At 42.3% G+C, this 16,109-nt stretch overlaps 1 protein-coding gene across 20 annotated transcripts in view; it reads right to left on the reverse strand.

Annotated features, from left to right (window-relative positions):
• Positions 1-16,109, reverse strand: part of bbs9 (Bardet-Biedl syndrome 9) — a 516,876-nt gene that overhangs the window by 360,494 nt on the left and 140,273 nt on the right. For 17 of the 20 annotated variants that reach the window (XR_011352170.1, XR_011352169.1, XM_069921046.1 and 14 more), the window contains one exon: positions 14,242-14,313. The exons of the other annotated variants lie outside the window; for them this stretch is intronic. Coding sequence is in view for 15 of the 17 variants with exons in the window: in XM_069921046.1 (XP_069777147.1) it covers positions 14,242-14,313 (72 nt within the window). In the remaining 2 variants the exon portion in view is untranslated. The remainder of the gene's footprint in view (positions 1-14,241; positions 14,314-16,109) is intronic. 20 annotated transcript variants of the gene reach the window in all.

Below are 16,109 nucleotides of genomic sequence, written 5' to 3' on the forward strand. Positions count from 1 at the left end.
CTCATCCAGCTCTAGACTCAAGGGCTGTTGAGGGAGCTGGAGCAGGGCGGATTCTTGGACTGAGCGATTGGCACTGAAAAGAGATTGGAAGTGTTCTGACCATCAATTGAGGATGGAGATCTTGTCACTGAGGAGGACTTCGCTGTCTGAGCTGCGCAGAGGGCTTTGGACTGGGGTGAGGGGTTGTACACAGCCTTTGGTGTCTCATAAAAACCCCCGAAGTCACCAATGTCGGCGCTAAGCTGGGTTCGTTTGGTGAGGCTAGTTCACCACTCATTTTGGATCTCCTGGAGTTTGCGCTGAAGATGGCTGCATGCAAGACAGACGGCTCATTTTTTCTCTGGCCAGGAAGGCTTTGCAAGGTGAGCTTGGTGGGCAGATCGCTTCTTTGCCAGCAGCTCCTGGATTTCCTGGTTGTTTTCGTCAAACCAGTCCTTGTTTTTCCTGGAGGAGAAGCCCAGTACCTCTTCAGTGGATTGCAGTATGGCTGTTTTCAGCTGATCCCAGAGGGTTTCAGGAGACGTATCCGTGAGGCAGTTTGCATCCTCGAGCTTTGCTTGGAGGTTTGCCTGGAAGTTTCCTCTCACTTCGTCTGACTGCAAGTTTCCAACATTAAACCTCTTTCTGGGGGCTCCACTGTTCTTGAACTTTGGCTTGAAGTGAAGGTTGAGCTTGCAGCGAACAAGCCGCTGGTCAGTGTGGCATTCCGCGCTGGACATGACCCTGGTGTGGAGCACATCTCGTTTGTCTCTTCCTCACATCAGAACGTAGTCCAGAAGGTGCCAGTGTTTGGATCGGGGATGCATCCAGGTAGTCTTCAGGCTGTCTCTCTGCTGGAAAAGGGTGTTAGTAATGACAAGCCTCTGTTCTGCGCAGAGCTCCAACAGGAGGCGCCTGTTGTCAATGCACTTGCCAACTCCATGCTTGCCAAGGATTCCTGGTCAGGTTTCTGAGTCTTTGCCGACGCGAGCGTTGAAGTCGCCAAGGATGACAACCTTTTTGGCTGTAGGGGTGCGTTGGATGAGGTTGCGCAGATCAATGTAGAACTTGTCCTTTTTTGCTGGTTCCACCTGAAGGGTTGGAGCATAGACACTGATGAGAGTGATGCGTCGCTTGTTTTGAAGGGGGAGTTGCATGGACATGATCCAGTCAGAGTGGCCTATCGGGAGGTTTTCGAGTTTGGAAGCAATGGAGTTCTTGACCATGAAGCCAACACCAGATACGCGTCATTCAGCCTGAGGCTTGCCAGACCAGTAGAGAGTGTATCCCGTGCCGTGTTCTTGGAGGCTGCCTACATCTGCAAGGTGGACTTCACTGAGAGCAGCTATGTCGATGTCGAGTCTGAGGAGTACATGTGCGATGAGGGCAGACCGACGTTCAGGTCAGTGGCTGTCAGCCCTGTCAAGCATGGTTCTGATGTTCCAGCATACTAGCTTGAGTTTGTGTGCATCTTTTGAGGGGGAGGACGTGGACATGTCCTCGGGCCTGTGCAAAGGAGCTTTTAGGTGGAGTGGAGTGTGCGCTGTACTGGCCCCACCCTTTACACCCATGGTTCGTGTGCCATGGCCAAGCAAGCTGGGATGTGGCAGCGAGGTCCTTGGGTCATCTGTTTTATTTCAGAGTGTCCTTCTCCAATGCAGGTTGCTTAACCGGGCTGAAGAGGCCTGTCTCCCCTTTTAGGTCGAACCATATCTGGAGATCTACGACCGCTGTCCACAGTTATGGAGTGGTGCGCCCTGGAATCGGCCTGCGTGCGTTTACTCCTGCTGCAGCCGAGTGCTGGCAGTGCGGGCGAGCTTTCTTCTGCTCCTCCTCTTCATTAGTTGATAGCTAATCTGTAGGCAAGGCAAATTACAGTTTCTATAGGCACTGCAAAAGTGTAGAATGAATCATGAACATGATGTATATCAACAGCACATTGACCATTGTTTCCAACAAATTGACCACAGAGGTCCTCCAGCAATTTGTATGTTGTGACCATTGTGCATTTCTTTTGTGTACTGGCAAATGGAAGTTTTGTCACCATCTTCGGCATTCATACCAACATCATGTGTCAATGCTAAAGATGAATCATTTTTATGATCCTGAAGCATTCATCATGCTGAAAATTTTTTGTAATGAGGGTCCCAAGGGGAGGTTCAAGAGCTTGATAGCCATGAAACAAAAAAAACTGTTCTTGAACCTAGAGATGCTGGTATTCAGACTTCTGTACCTTCTTCCCCAAGGTTCAGAGTGAAGAGAATGGGACTCGGGTGACGTCTTCAGTGGATGGGAGGTCGGGGCCTATGATGCATTTGTGCACACTGGAATTGCACTGGACATGACAAAATAACCACACAAGGCGTTTCTCGAGTGAATCAAATGGATTTATTTTTCATCACCTGTCTGTCCTTCCTTTTAAAAGCTGGAATCACTCACTTGACATGTGCTGATGTCATCATGCACTGATGTCACATGGCCAGTTCGAAGCCTCCTGGATTTATAGTGCCACCATAGCATGCTACAGGCCCCCCCACTTCAGAACCAGCGGAAAGGTTTGTCTGTCTTTTAGGTTGTCGACCTCTGTGACAGACTGTTGACTGCTACAGTGGGGAAGACTTGTCCACATGACCTGGTTTAAACCTGTCAATAGTGAATGACTATGGCTTCCCTCCAATGTCCAAAATACAGGTCAACCTAGTCTGAGTATCCTATAAGGTCCTTCATAGGATGTCTGTAAAGGTTAACTAAGTGTTCCCCTTCAGACGGAGACATATCGCAGTTTTTGAGGTCTTCAAGCACAAAAGAAGAGTGTTCTCCATGTGACAATGGTGGTATAGGGGTTAATTTTCCTCCAGTCTCCCTTAGCTTGCTCAGCAGCTCCTTAGGATCATCGCTGGAGTTGGAATGGTAGGGGACAAACTCCCCTGGAACCACTAACGGTGCACTATATACGAGCTCCACAGATGAAGCTTGGAGGTCCTCCTTTGGAGTTGTTCTAATGCCCAGTAATACCCAAGGCAGCTCATCAGTCCAGTTCGGGCCCTCTAAATGAGTCGTCAAGACTGACTTGAGATGTAGATGAAATCTTTCCTCCATTCCATTGGCCTGGGGATGATAAGCATTCGTATGATGAATTGTTGTAGCAAGAAAGCGGGACAAAACCGTCCACAGTGAGGAACTAAATTGTGGTCCTCTATCCGAAGTAATATGCACCGGTAAACCAAAACAAAACACCCAGGAACTGAGGAACGCCCGAGCACAAGTGCCTGTAGTAGCATCTATCATAGGCACAGCCTCGGGCCACCATGTAAACCTGTCTATTATTGTAAAAAGATAGCGGTATCCTCTTGAAGTAGGAAGTGGACCAATTATATCCACGTAGACATGAACAAAACAACGAGTAACTGCCGGTAAGGACTGCAGTGGTGCCTTAGTATGCCGCTGAACTTTTGCTTTTTGGCAGGCAATGCAGGACCTCTCCATTTGTGTAATGTCTCTTTTAAGACCATGCCACACAAACCACTCCAAAACCATATGAACAGTCAATCTAATTGATGGATGTGAGAGACCATGCACAGAGTCGAATATTCGACGTTTGTTGATATATCACAGAGGAGTAATTTGCTATGAACTCCAAACTGGACATTTTTCAGTTGCAGCTTCATGATTGCAGTCCAATAACCATTCGTCTCATGGTCATGTTCTTGGGCCGTGGCCAAAGCTGCATAGTCAATACCTTAATCTAAAGATGAAACCTTGAGTGGAATAGAGCGGGAAAGTGCATCAGCTACAACATGGTCTTTTCCGGAAATATGTAGTATTTTTGCGGAGAATTCTGAAATGAATGAAAATTACCATTGTCGCGAGCTGACCAGGGCTCTGCGACTTTGAAAAATGCAAATGTTTAGGGCTTGTGGTCGGTGTACATAATAAAATTTCTGCCCTCCAAAAAATAATGGAAATGTTGAATAGACAAGTAAATGGCCACAAGCTCCTTATCAAAAGCACTGTATTTCTTCTCTGCTTCACGAAGATGGCAGCTGAAGAATGCTAATGGTTTCCATTGCCCGTTGACCTCCAACAGCCAGACTGGAAGCATCTGTAGAAAGGGCGGAGGCTGCATTTAAAACTGGGTAGCTGAGTATAGTGGCATGAGTCAGCAAATCTTTTGTCTTCAAGAAGGCATTGTTTCCCACCCCCTAAAATGATAGAATGAGAAGACGATGAAATGAACTGACCCAGTGTGTAAAAGTAGATGACACAATTTTCTTGTTTATTTCCATTGTGTGATGGCATTGTTTAATGGGTTTATTGTATTGTATATGTAGGGAGGGGGGTGGGGAGGAGGGAGGGAAGGGAGGGGGGAAAAGGGGAGAAAATGACATTGTGTATATTCAAGAGGGAAATGTTTGTGTGTATTTTGATTAATATGGTTCATAGTGTGAAAAATTTAAAAAATAATTTTAAAAAAAGGCATTGTTTCCCTCTTCAGTCCTGGCATTTCTGAACAGTAAATCGAAAAGAGGTTTCATGATATGAGCTGCTCCCAGAAGAAATCGACGGTAAAGATTTACCATACGCAAGAATTCCTGCAGGCTTTTAACTGTAGCAGGTCTTGAGTACTTGATAATGGCCTCAACTTTGGATGGCAGCGGAGTCATGCCTTCCTGATTAATCCTATGTACAAAAATGCATTTATCCGGATTGATGGTCAGTCCAAACTTTTGAAGACAAATAAAAAGTGTATGAAGATGTTCCAAATGTTCTTCCTTAGTCCCACTGGCCACTAAAATATCGTTGAGGTAAATAAAGACATTGGTCATACCATGTCCTAAAGCATCCATCATCCGTTGAAATGATTGAGTGGCGTACTTTAATCCAAATTTAATCCATAAAAATTGGAACAACCCAAATGGGGTAATTGTTGCTGTTTTTGGAATGTATTCTGGCTCTACTGGTACTTGGTAATAGCCACACACCAAGTCTATTTTGGAGAAGATCTTCGTTCCATGCAAATTAGCTGAGAATCCTGAATAAGAGGTAATGGTTAACGATCCAGGATGGCGGCGGCATTAAGCCGCCTATAATCTCCACAAGGTTGCCAACCTCTATTGTGTTTCGGGACCATATGTTATGGGGATCCCTGGGATTGTCAGACCTACGAATGATGCCTAGTTCCTCCATCTTGGCAAATTCTTCCTTAGCTAAGTGCAGCTTCTCTGTAAGCAAGCGGCATGTACACTGTGCTTTGCAGTGAAGGCAGAAAATTGTAGAACAGTAATCTCATGGAAATATTCCATTACCTTGGAGAATTCATCTACTGGTTTACTTAATGTTTGGAGGTGCAGAGCAGGGGTATATACGTCTGCCAGAGGAATAGTCCAAAAAGTAGTTCCATCTATTAGCTGACGCCCTTTTAAGTCAATAAGGAATGAATGTGCCTGAAGAAAATCTGCACCAAGCAAAGGTCAGGATACTGTTGCTATTTTAAATGGCCAAATGTAGAGATGATTCTCAAACTTGACATTTATCTTCCTGGTGCCAAAGGTCGGAATTTTGGAACTGTTAACTGTTCATAGTTGCAAGTCCGGGGTAGGATGGCATATGTCAAAACCGGTGAGTGGAAATACATTAACTTCTGAACCCGTGTCAACCAGAAATTTTTCCTGGGACAACTGGTCCTATACATACAGTAGGCTTGCAGGTTTTTTGCCAACTGCCACAGTCCTTACTGGCGGTTGGCCTGGGGATTTCCTGCAAATGGGCAGGGTGGAAGGCACTTGCAGGCATTTACTCCCCAGGGTCTGTGGTAATAACACCAAGACGAGGCGTCCACAGGCTGCTTGCTTGTCTTGGGGCATTGCCTGCTTGTAGAGAGTGATGTCCTAAGAGCACTAGAGTGTGACATGGGTCAATATTGGTTGTACAGACTTGTCTTTCCTTGCTGTGCTTTTTAGCCAGCCGTAGAATGTCTGCCTCCGCCACTACAGCCCTTGGTTCTTCAAATGATCAAGAGCCTAATATCATCTGGCATTTGCTCAAAAAGAGCTGCTCGAGTAACATACTGGGCCTTTCACCAGCTGCCAGGAACAGCATTTCATCCATTAGTTCTCCCAACCCATCGAAATGTTTGGCTGCCCTTATCCTTTGGGACATAACACATACACATAATAAAAGTGCTTTTAAAGCATCATACTTGCTGGTATGTGGTAGATCCCGTAGTAAGTCGCCAACCCTCAGTCATGGCCTGGCCCAGGGCACTGACAAGATGGTAATAACGAGTGGTAGGTGTCCAATTCGACTTTGCGAAGGTGAAATTGTGTATCACCCTGTTGGAACCACAGTTCCTCAGCTGTCCAGAAAGGTGGTAGCAACAGTAACAGCTGCAGAGTCCATTTTTGGACTCTCGGGGTCAACAATTGTGGCCACTGGAATCACAGTGGACACGACAAAATAACCACACAAGGTGTTTCTACAGTGAATCAAAAAGATTTACTCTTCGTCACCTGCACAACCTTTTAAAAGCCAGAATCACGCTTGACACGTGCTAACATCATCACGCACTGATGTCACATAGCTGGTTTAATGCCTCCTAGGAGTTGTAGTGCCATCATAGCACCATTACACACTTGTCTATGCTTGTGACATTCTGCAACCTTCTGCTTTTCTGGGCACTTTAATAGGCCACGATGCATCTTTCTACAATGCAACTGTAGAAGTTTGATAGAATATTTGTAATATGCTGAATCTCCTGACTTCTTAGAAAGTACCATTGGCATGCATTCTTCATGGTTGCCTCAGTATTGTCTCCAGGAGAGGCACACTGATTCGTGGACACACAGGAACTTGAAGGTAGTAACTCTCTCCAACAGGGTCCCATCAATGCAGACAGGTGCATGGTCCTTCAGCATTTCCCTTCCTAAAATTAACAATAAGCTTGTTGATTGTGGTGATGTTGAGAATGAAATTGTTCTTCTGGCATTCCCCAACCAAATTCTCAGTCTCGATTTTGTATTCTGGCTCATCCTTTCCCATTATTCAGCCATCAACTGTGGTGTTGTCAGCAAATTTATAAATTGCATCGGTGCTGAATCTACTTAAGCAGTCATGAATGTACCGGGAATAGAGCAGGGGACTAAGTACACAGCTTTAGCGTGACCTTGTGTTGATGGTCAACGGGGAGGAGGTGATGTTGTCGATCACACTGATTGGGGTCTGCCAATGAGGAATTTGAGGTTCCATTTGGAGAGAGTTGGCCAGAGCCCTAGATCTCTTTGTTTGATTAGGTTTTACTGGTAAAATAATGCTGTAGTCAATGAACAACATGCTGACATCGGTGTTCTTATGATCCAGGTGATGTAATGCAGAATAGAAGGCCAGTGAGTTGGCATCCACTGATGTGATGATAGGTGAATTAAATTGGTCCAGGTTCTTCCTGAGGCATGAGCTGATTTGCTCCTTAACAATATTTTATCTTGTGAGACACACAACTGGCCGATAGTCTTTGAGGCATATCATTTAGCTTTGATTGAGCAATGGTATAATGGATGTCCTTTTGAAGCAGATGGGCTTTATGAATCAAATGCTCTGGCAGACTCTTACAGGTGAGGGCTAACAGGTAATACTAATATAACATGGAAACCTTGTGTTTCAAAAACGATGTTTGATAAAGGGAACGAACACAGGAAAAAATAGGTTTGTTGAGCCAATTAAAATGTTGATGTCGAAAGGAACTAAGGGGCTGGTGTGATCTTGTAAGCCATTGAAAGTTAATATGCTGCAACAGCAATTAATCAGGAAACCAATGAAAATCAATAAAACTACAGACACCGGTAATCTGAAACAAACTGAAAATGCTAGAAAAACAGGTCAGGCAGCATCTGCAGAGAGATAAAGTTTACATTTCAGATCAACAACTTCATCAGAACAGAATCTGAGAGCAAATGGTGCAATGGAATTGATATTTGAATACAGGAGTAAATATCTCATCATAATTATATAGGGCACTAGTAAGACCACACCTGCAGCATCATATCAACTATTGGTCTATTTTCCTAAAAAATATACTTGAAAGAATGTTACAATAATTCTCTAGACTGTACCCTTGGATTACAGTTTGCCATATGAAGAGACTAGAGGGTGGTGCATATATGAAATGAGCTTTCAGAGAAAATAGTGGAGGTGGGGACAATTACAACATTTAAACAGGGTTATAGGCAAATGGGATCCATTCAAATAGGAAACTTGTTAAGTAAGCATGGATAAATTGGGCCAAAAGGCCTATTTTTATGCTGAGCAATCCCATGACTAAACGAGTTGTGGAATTAAATGGAAAAGTAGGGAGGTTATTCTTTGGTTAACAGGGCATTGATGAGGCCATATCTTGAGTACCATATGCAGAATTTATGTCCTTATTCAGCAAAAAAAATTAATGCACTGAAAGCAGTTGAAGAGACTACGTGGAATAGGTAGGTTGCCTTGTGACTGTGAGGGAAGGTTGGAGAGACCAGGATTTGTACCTGCAGGAACAAGAGAGATCTTCATTGAAATATATACAGTATATCAAGAAGGTTCTTGACAAGGTGGATTTGGAGAGTGTGACCATCCATTTGCCTCCTCAGATGCTGCTCGACATGCTGAGTTCTCTCAGCAGTTTGATTTTTGCTCTATGTTGCAGCATTTTCAGTCTCTTGTGTCTGGATTTGGAGATATTTCCTCCTTTGGGTGAATCCAGAACTAGATGTTTCAAAGTAAATGGACTTTTCATTTAAAACAGATGAGGTTTTTTTTTCTGAGGATCAAGAGTCTTTGGGACTCTTTACCTCAAAGGATAGTGAAAGCAGAGGCTGATAAATATTTGATAATAAAGGTGAAATGTCATTGTGGGTGACTAGGAGTGATGTGTTGCAATTAGAATCAGATTACCCAAGATCTTATTGAGTGGTTGAACAGGATGGAAAGGCAGAGTGGCTACTCAAGCTCCTGAGTTGTATGTCCATAACTCGTTTATCTTAACTGATATTATCAACTTTACTTCCAAATTGAACCTTTACATGCAACAAATTCAATTTTAACATAATGGACCAGAAACTGGAAATGAGCTGCTTTAATTACCTGTCAATCTCTGTGTGGACTGAAATCTCATTTTTGACATTTGTTTATTAGTGATTTCTACAAAAATAATTTATTTTTATGCATAAGGGAAATGGAAAGGAATTCTTGGTTTTAATTCTAGACAGAGATCCATTTAGGAGGAAACAGGAGAAAATCCATTTGACCTGAAGTGAGCATAGGTCAATGTTGAGTTCATTAATAAATGAAAGGCTGGTGTAACCTCTGTGGATTGTGACAGAAGCAATGCTGCTTTAACAAAACATAGCTTCCAATGTAAAATAGATGTTGATTCTTGCAATTTTTTTAAAAAACATGCCACATTTCATACTCATATGTAAACCACTGCACTATCATTTAATGCACAATTATAAAGTGAACTAAACATAATATTTAGTCATTTCTAATCTGAGGAACTGATTTCATTGACTGATACATAATTTAAAGCAGAAGCTATTTTTTCACAATTTTACATCCCTCCTGATGTTGATTACAAACAGGCATTTGCAGAGTGGCATGATGTGGTCAGTGAACAAAAGACGGCTCATGCCGATGCATTACAAATCATAGTTGGTGATTTTTACTAAGCCTGTCTCAAGAAAAACCGACCCAATTACCACCAGCACCCAAACTGCTGTACCAGAGGTCCCAGCACACTTGATCACTGCAAAACCAAGATAAGCAAGGCTGACCGTTCTTTCCCAAGATTGCATTTTGGTAAGTGCTCCTTCTGCCTTTATACAAAGAGAGCCTAAAAAGGGAGGCATCAAAGATCAGGACAGACAGAAGGTGATTATGGATGAGTGTGTTCGTACCAAATCGTTCAGGATTTTCTGCAACCAAAAGCAAGGATGAGCAATGAAATCCAGAACCTGCTGAGAGCCAGATCACAGGCATTTCAATCCAGAAATCTGGAACACAACATTATCTCCTGGGTAAAGTAGATATTCTGGACAATAATAGAAACAGTGAAGGATACCTGATAGCTGTGGCAGGGCCAAAATGACAAAATCAAATCCACAGCAGTAGGAGACAGCAAAGCTTCACTTCCAGATGAACTTAATGCCTTCTACGCCAAATATGACCACCAGCCCAAGGAAGAACTATTGCGGACCCCCACATCCTCTAAATGATTCTCTACTGTCAGTATCCAAGAATGACGTGGGCTGCCTTCAGGAGAGTGAATCCAAGGAAAGCATCTAGTCCAAATGGAGTGCCTGGCCGAATACTGAAAACCTGTGCTGACCAACTTGTCAATGTATTCATTGATATCGTCAACATCTCACTCTGACAGGGTGTGGTATCCTCCTGTTTCAAATGGGCCTCAATCATACTGGTGCCCAAGAAGAGGGTGGTAAAGGGCCTAAATCACACATGTCAAACTCAGGCCTGTGGGCCAAATTTGGCCCGTGATATAATTATATTTGGCCTGCAAGATCATATCAAATATGTATTAGAGCTGGCCTGCTGGCCACCGTGCCAGTATAGGGCATGCACAGCTAATACTACAAATCCCAGAATGCTTTGCAAATGCATTGGCGCCAGCCCGTCAGCCCGCTAATCGCCCCCACCTCCTCTCTTTACTTTCATTAGCATCTGTGACCTGTCGCCCAACTCACATGTAATAAACCCCTTACGAAAAAAGGCCAAACGAAAGACAGAAAACAGGACCTTTCAAGACAGGTGGGAGGCAAACTCTGACCCCAGAGTTTGATGAACTTGCATCTAAGAAGAGATACCAAGTATCTGGTTTAGACCCAGGTGCATCAGAGTAAATCACAGTGTAGCAAGCTAAGCTTTGGTTCACTTTGGACTGTTCATAGTTGAAAGATTGGATTTTCATTGAAGCAAGTTGTTATTTTCTTTGACTTGTTGGCTTGTGAAAAAAAATACATTTAAAAGGAGCTTAAAGGCTACAGAGAAATATTATTTATTGAATATTTTATTTCTCATTTGTTAATGCTTCTTCTGGAAAGAGTTTAACCAAAACTATTATTAAACATTTATTTTAATAAGAAAAATGTTAACATTATATATGTTGAAAGAAGAGAAAACATGCAGATGTTGTTGAAAATTTTCAATAAATATTTAGTTTGGCCCACGACTTGCTCCAAGTTTTTAATTTTGGCCCTCTGTGAATTTGAGTTTGACACCCCTGGCCTAAATGATTATTGACCATTGACCAGTAGCACACACATCCACAGTGAAGGAATGTTTTGAGAGGCTGGTGTTGAAGCACATCAGCTCCTGTCTGAGCGGCGACATGGATCCATTCACCTTTGCCTACCACAGCAACAGGTCTATGGCAGATGCCATCTCACTGTATCTACACAAACTCTGGAACACCTGGACAGCAAAGATGCATACATCAGGATGCTCTTTATTGACTACAATTCGGCATTCAACAACATCATCCCCTCAAAACTGATCAACAAACCCCAAGTCCTGGGACTCAATAGCCTACTGTGTAATTGGAATCTAGATTTCCTCACCTCCAGATCACAATCAGCAAGGATGTGTAAGAACATCTCGTCCACAATCTCCATCAGTATCGGAGCACCACAGGACTGCATTCTTAGTCCCCTGCTCTACTCGCTTTACATCAATGACTGTAACATCATCTAGAAATTTGCTGACAATACCATAGTCGTGGGTTTCTTAAAAAGGGCCGATGAATCTCCATTCAGGAGGGAGATTGAAAACTTGGCTGAATGGTGTAATAACAACCCCACACTCAATGTCACCATAACCAAGGAGCTGATTGTGCACTTTAGGAAGGGAAAACTAGAAGGATACAATCCAGAAATCATTGCAGAATCAGAGGTGGAGAGGGTGATCAAATTTAAATTCCTGGGAGTCACTATCTCGGAGTAGTTTTCCTGGACTTAATACATGAACGTCATCATGAAGAAAGCACATAGGTGCCTCTACTTTCTCCGGTATTTGCATAGGTTTGGTATGACATTGAAAACCTTGGCAAATATCTATAGATGTGTATTGTAAAGTGTGCTGACTGGCTGCATCATGGCCTAGTATGGGGTACCAATACCTTTGAGTAGTGAGCCTTGCAAAAGATAGTGACACAGATCAGTACATCACAGGAAAAACTCTCCCAACAACTACATCAAATATTGCTGCAAGGATCCACACCACCCAGGATATGCTCTGTTCTCGCTGCTGCTATTAGGAAAGAGGTACAGGAGCCACAAGACTTGTACCACCAGGTTCAGGAAGAGCTGCTACCTCTCCCCCATCAGACTCCATAACAACAAACTCAGTGAAAGACTCATTTAAGGACTCTGATTTTACACATTATTTATTATTGAATATTTATTTTCTGTATTGCAAAGCTTGTTTACATTTCTTTCTTTGTTTATATTTTTCTCTTTTGTATATGAATCTTGAGTACAATTTTTTGCACTACCAATAAGTTGAAATTCTGCCTGATCCGCATTTAAATGAATCTAAGGGTTGTATGTGACATTTTTCTGACAATTAATCTGAACTTTGAAGCTTGAGTCCTGTTCACCAAGCTTAGAAAAGTTTTAAATCACGATTCCTTTCTTGGTATATACTACAGAACATGTAATATATACAGGAAACAAAGAGTCACCATTTGTGTTGCCCGGCACCTCTTACATTAAGACAAATTGAGAACCAAAAGAGGGTCCCTTCAGAGTCACTAAGTGTCTGTGGATTTGCCTCCAGCACTTCCACATCCTCTGCAGCCACACAGAATCCAGGTAAATTCATTGGCAACCCAAGCTCCAGATCCAATCCTCTTGACACAATCAGGAATCCTTTAGCACCCAAAGCCCTTTGGGAGCCCCTCTTGCCCTCAGCACCCTCTCAAATCCTGGCTCCAATACTCAGTTCCCATAAGCGAGTCTCCAGCAGTCCGCAGTTTGTGTGGGTTCCCCAACTGAAAGTTTCCCGCAGACCTATGTGGGTCCCTCAGCCATTCAGCCACTCGCTGGTCTGCTGGAGTAGTCATCTTCCCTGTAAGATCATCTCCTCAGCTTCTCCTTTCAGCAGGGGAGTATTCTTTCAATTTCTGGTGTCCTGCACCAGTTTGCTGCTCCCCAGAGTTTGCAACCCCTCAACCCCACAAGGGCAGGTGCCTCCATCTTGAGCGCAGACCTCCGTGGTTGCAGATTTTATGTACAAAAGAGTTGGCACCTTTAACAAGCCATTTAAAGCCTGCGTGGAGCTGCCGGCAATAGGACCGGGTGTTTGAACTTTAATTTAATTTTAATTTTTAATTTAGACCAAGGAACTGTTTAATGTAATTCCATTATTTTGTTTTTATATATATTTATATATTCATGAGATGACTGGTTATGTGATTTCCCAAAATTTTGTATACAAGTTTATATGTTAAACTCAATAAGAAATATTAAAAAAAAGACATACAGCATGGTAACAGGCCATTTTGACCCATGAGTCCATGCCACCTAATTTACACCCCATTAATCTACAACCCACAGTACATTTTGAAGGGTGGGAGGAAATCGGAGCCCCTGGGTAAAACCTATGCAGACATGAAGAGAACAAACTAAATCCTTGTAGACAGCAAGGGATTCGAACCCCGGTCCCAATCGCTTGTGCTGTAAAAATGTGGCATGAACCGCTACGCCAACCGTGCTGCCCATTCAGAGCAGTACTGTACCTCCGCTCCCTGCTCTCCCCGGGTCTGCTGTTTCAGCAGCTCTGGCAATGCTGCCATTTTTTTCCATTCACATAATCTAAGATGTTCAATGCGATAATGCTATTATCTCTGAGTTGGACATTTATTATTAAACTTATTGCAGAGGGAATATGAAAGTTATTGTTATTTAGTTCCCAATTTGAATATAGTTAAAAAAAAGTTCATTTTTTGGAGCAGCATTTTCAATAAATGCAGCTGTTAGCAGATATGTTTCACCTCCCTCAGCAAAATTTCATTAAAGAGGTGGGATGAAAAATATTTTCAGTGGAGTGGATGAAACGAAATTTAGGAGCACCATACTCCAATTGTATTTTATAAAAAACTGTATTTTCTAATGGTGGGAAAATTATTCTACTGGTTATCTCTTCCCAGTCCTGATGCACGGTCTCAACCAAAAACATTGAGTTTCACTTTCTCTCCTTAGCTATTGCTTGACTTACTGAGTTCTTCCAGAAGATTGTTTTTCAGATCACTATTGAGAGGAAGATTCAGGTCAATTAACCAGGGCTTAACTGCAATATTCAAAAATAATTCAATGATAAAAAATTTTCAACATTACAGTTGTTCAATTTCTATTGCCTTTTGATCTGCACCATTTCTCAGAATCGCCCACAACATACGATAAGCTCTACAATGCAACAAACTCCTCTCCATTTTTTAATGTTCCCTCATCCAATTTTGGCATCCTCCTCCTCCAGCCCAACATTCTAATCTGGAACAAACTCCACCTGCCTGGAATGTACATTAAATTCCACCAAGATAGCAAAACACTAGATGCCACATTTTTTTAGCATTGCTGATGTTAAATTAACTATTAAACTATTGGAGATGGTTGCGAAGGTGTGAGTAATCACCACAGTCCATCAATCTTTTGACAGGAAAATGAAATATAGGCCAAAAGTGTTGCCAAGAAACTTGTCGCCAGAAGTTCCTTGATTCTTTACAGTTTTGACTGGTGGATCACTCCATTTTGTTTATTGTATTGTTCCATTTAGCTGATGATGCTGAACATTGAGGCAAACAAGGGAAGTAAGTGTTTCAGGCAATATCGTAAAACGTCTCTTTCAAATTCTTTGACGACAAATGTTACATCAGAATCAAACTTGTAAAGTATTTAAATCACACAAATTTCAGTCATACAGTAGAGAAACAGGCCCTTCATCCCATCATGTACCTTTCCACTCACCCTAGATATCTACTTATACCATCAAAATCCACAAGTCGGGAAAAGTCTGACAGCGGACATTCATAATAAGAATTCCAAAATCATTGCTTATTTGGAGCTTCAAGAACTAGAGTGCCCTTTGTGATGTTTGGGACAAATACACTTTTTTTCCCCTTTATTTGCCCATGCTCCACAGTTTTAAATTTGTAATCAGACAATTCACATGTGATTAAAGTGCATATTCCAGATTTTATTCAAGGTTATTTATATACATTTTGGTTTAACCATGTAGAGATTACAGTACTTTTTGTACAGTAGTTTCCTCATTTCAGGCCACCATAATGTTTAGGACATTTGGCTTCACAGGTGTTTGTGATTACTCAGGTATGTTTAATTGCTTCATTGGTGCAGATACAAGAGAGCTCAGATTTCAGAGAGTACATACATGACATCACATACAACCCTGAGATTCTTTTTTCCTGTGGGTGCGGCAGAATTACCACTAATTGATAGTGTAAAAAGTAAACAAACCAAGAACTGTAAACAAACTGACTGTGCAATATCGAGAGACCAAACAAAAAATCAATAAAGTGGACAAGTAAGAGTTCTCAAATGAGTCTCTGATTGAGTTTGTCGATGAGGAATCTGATGGTGGAGGGGTAGCAGCTTGCTTCTAAGCTTTTGATCACCTTTGGAGTCTGCAGTTGTCATTTTTCAACATGAAGACCAGAGTTGTGCCAATGAAAGTCAAAGAAGCCATTATGAGTCTGAAAAAACAAAAACATCACCCAAATCATAGGATTACCAAAATTACCATCATTAAGAAAAAAAAGTATACTGGTGAGGTCATAAATTGCAAAGGGACTGGTAGGCCAAGGAAGACCTCCACTGCTGATGACATTAGAATTCTCATCAAAATGAAGAAAAATCCCCAAATGTCTGTCCGACACATCAGAAACATTCTTCAACAGGTGTGGATGTGCCGATTAGTCTGCAGAAGACTTCACGAACAGAAATACCAAGGCTACACTGCAAAATGTTAGTCACAGAAGCAGGACGGCCAGATTACAGATTACCAAGAAGTATTTAAAAGAACCTGCAGAATTCTGGAAAAAGATCTTGTGGGTAGATAAGAATAACATT

Source organism: Narcine bancroftii, chromosome 2 (assembly GCF_036971445.1).
Source record: "Narcine bancroftii isolate sNarBan1 chromosome 2, sNarBan1.hap1, whole genome shotgun sequence".
NCBI classification, from domain to species: domain Eukaryota; kingdom Metazoa; phylum Chordata; class Chondrichthyes; order Torpediniformes; family Narcinidae; genus Narcine; species Narcine bancroftii.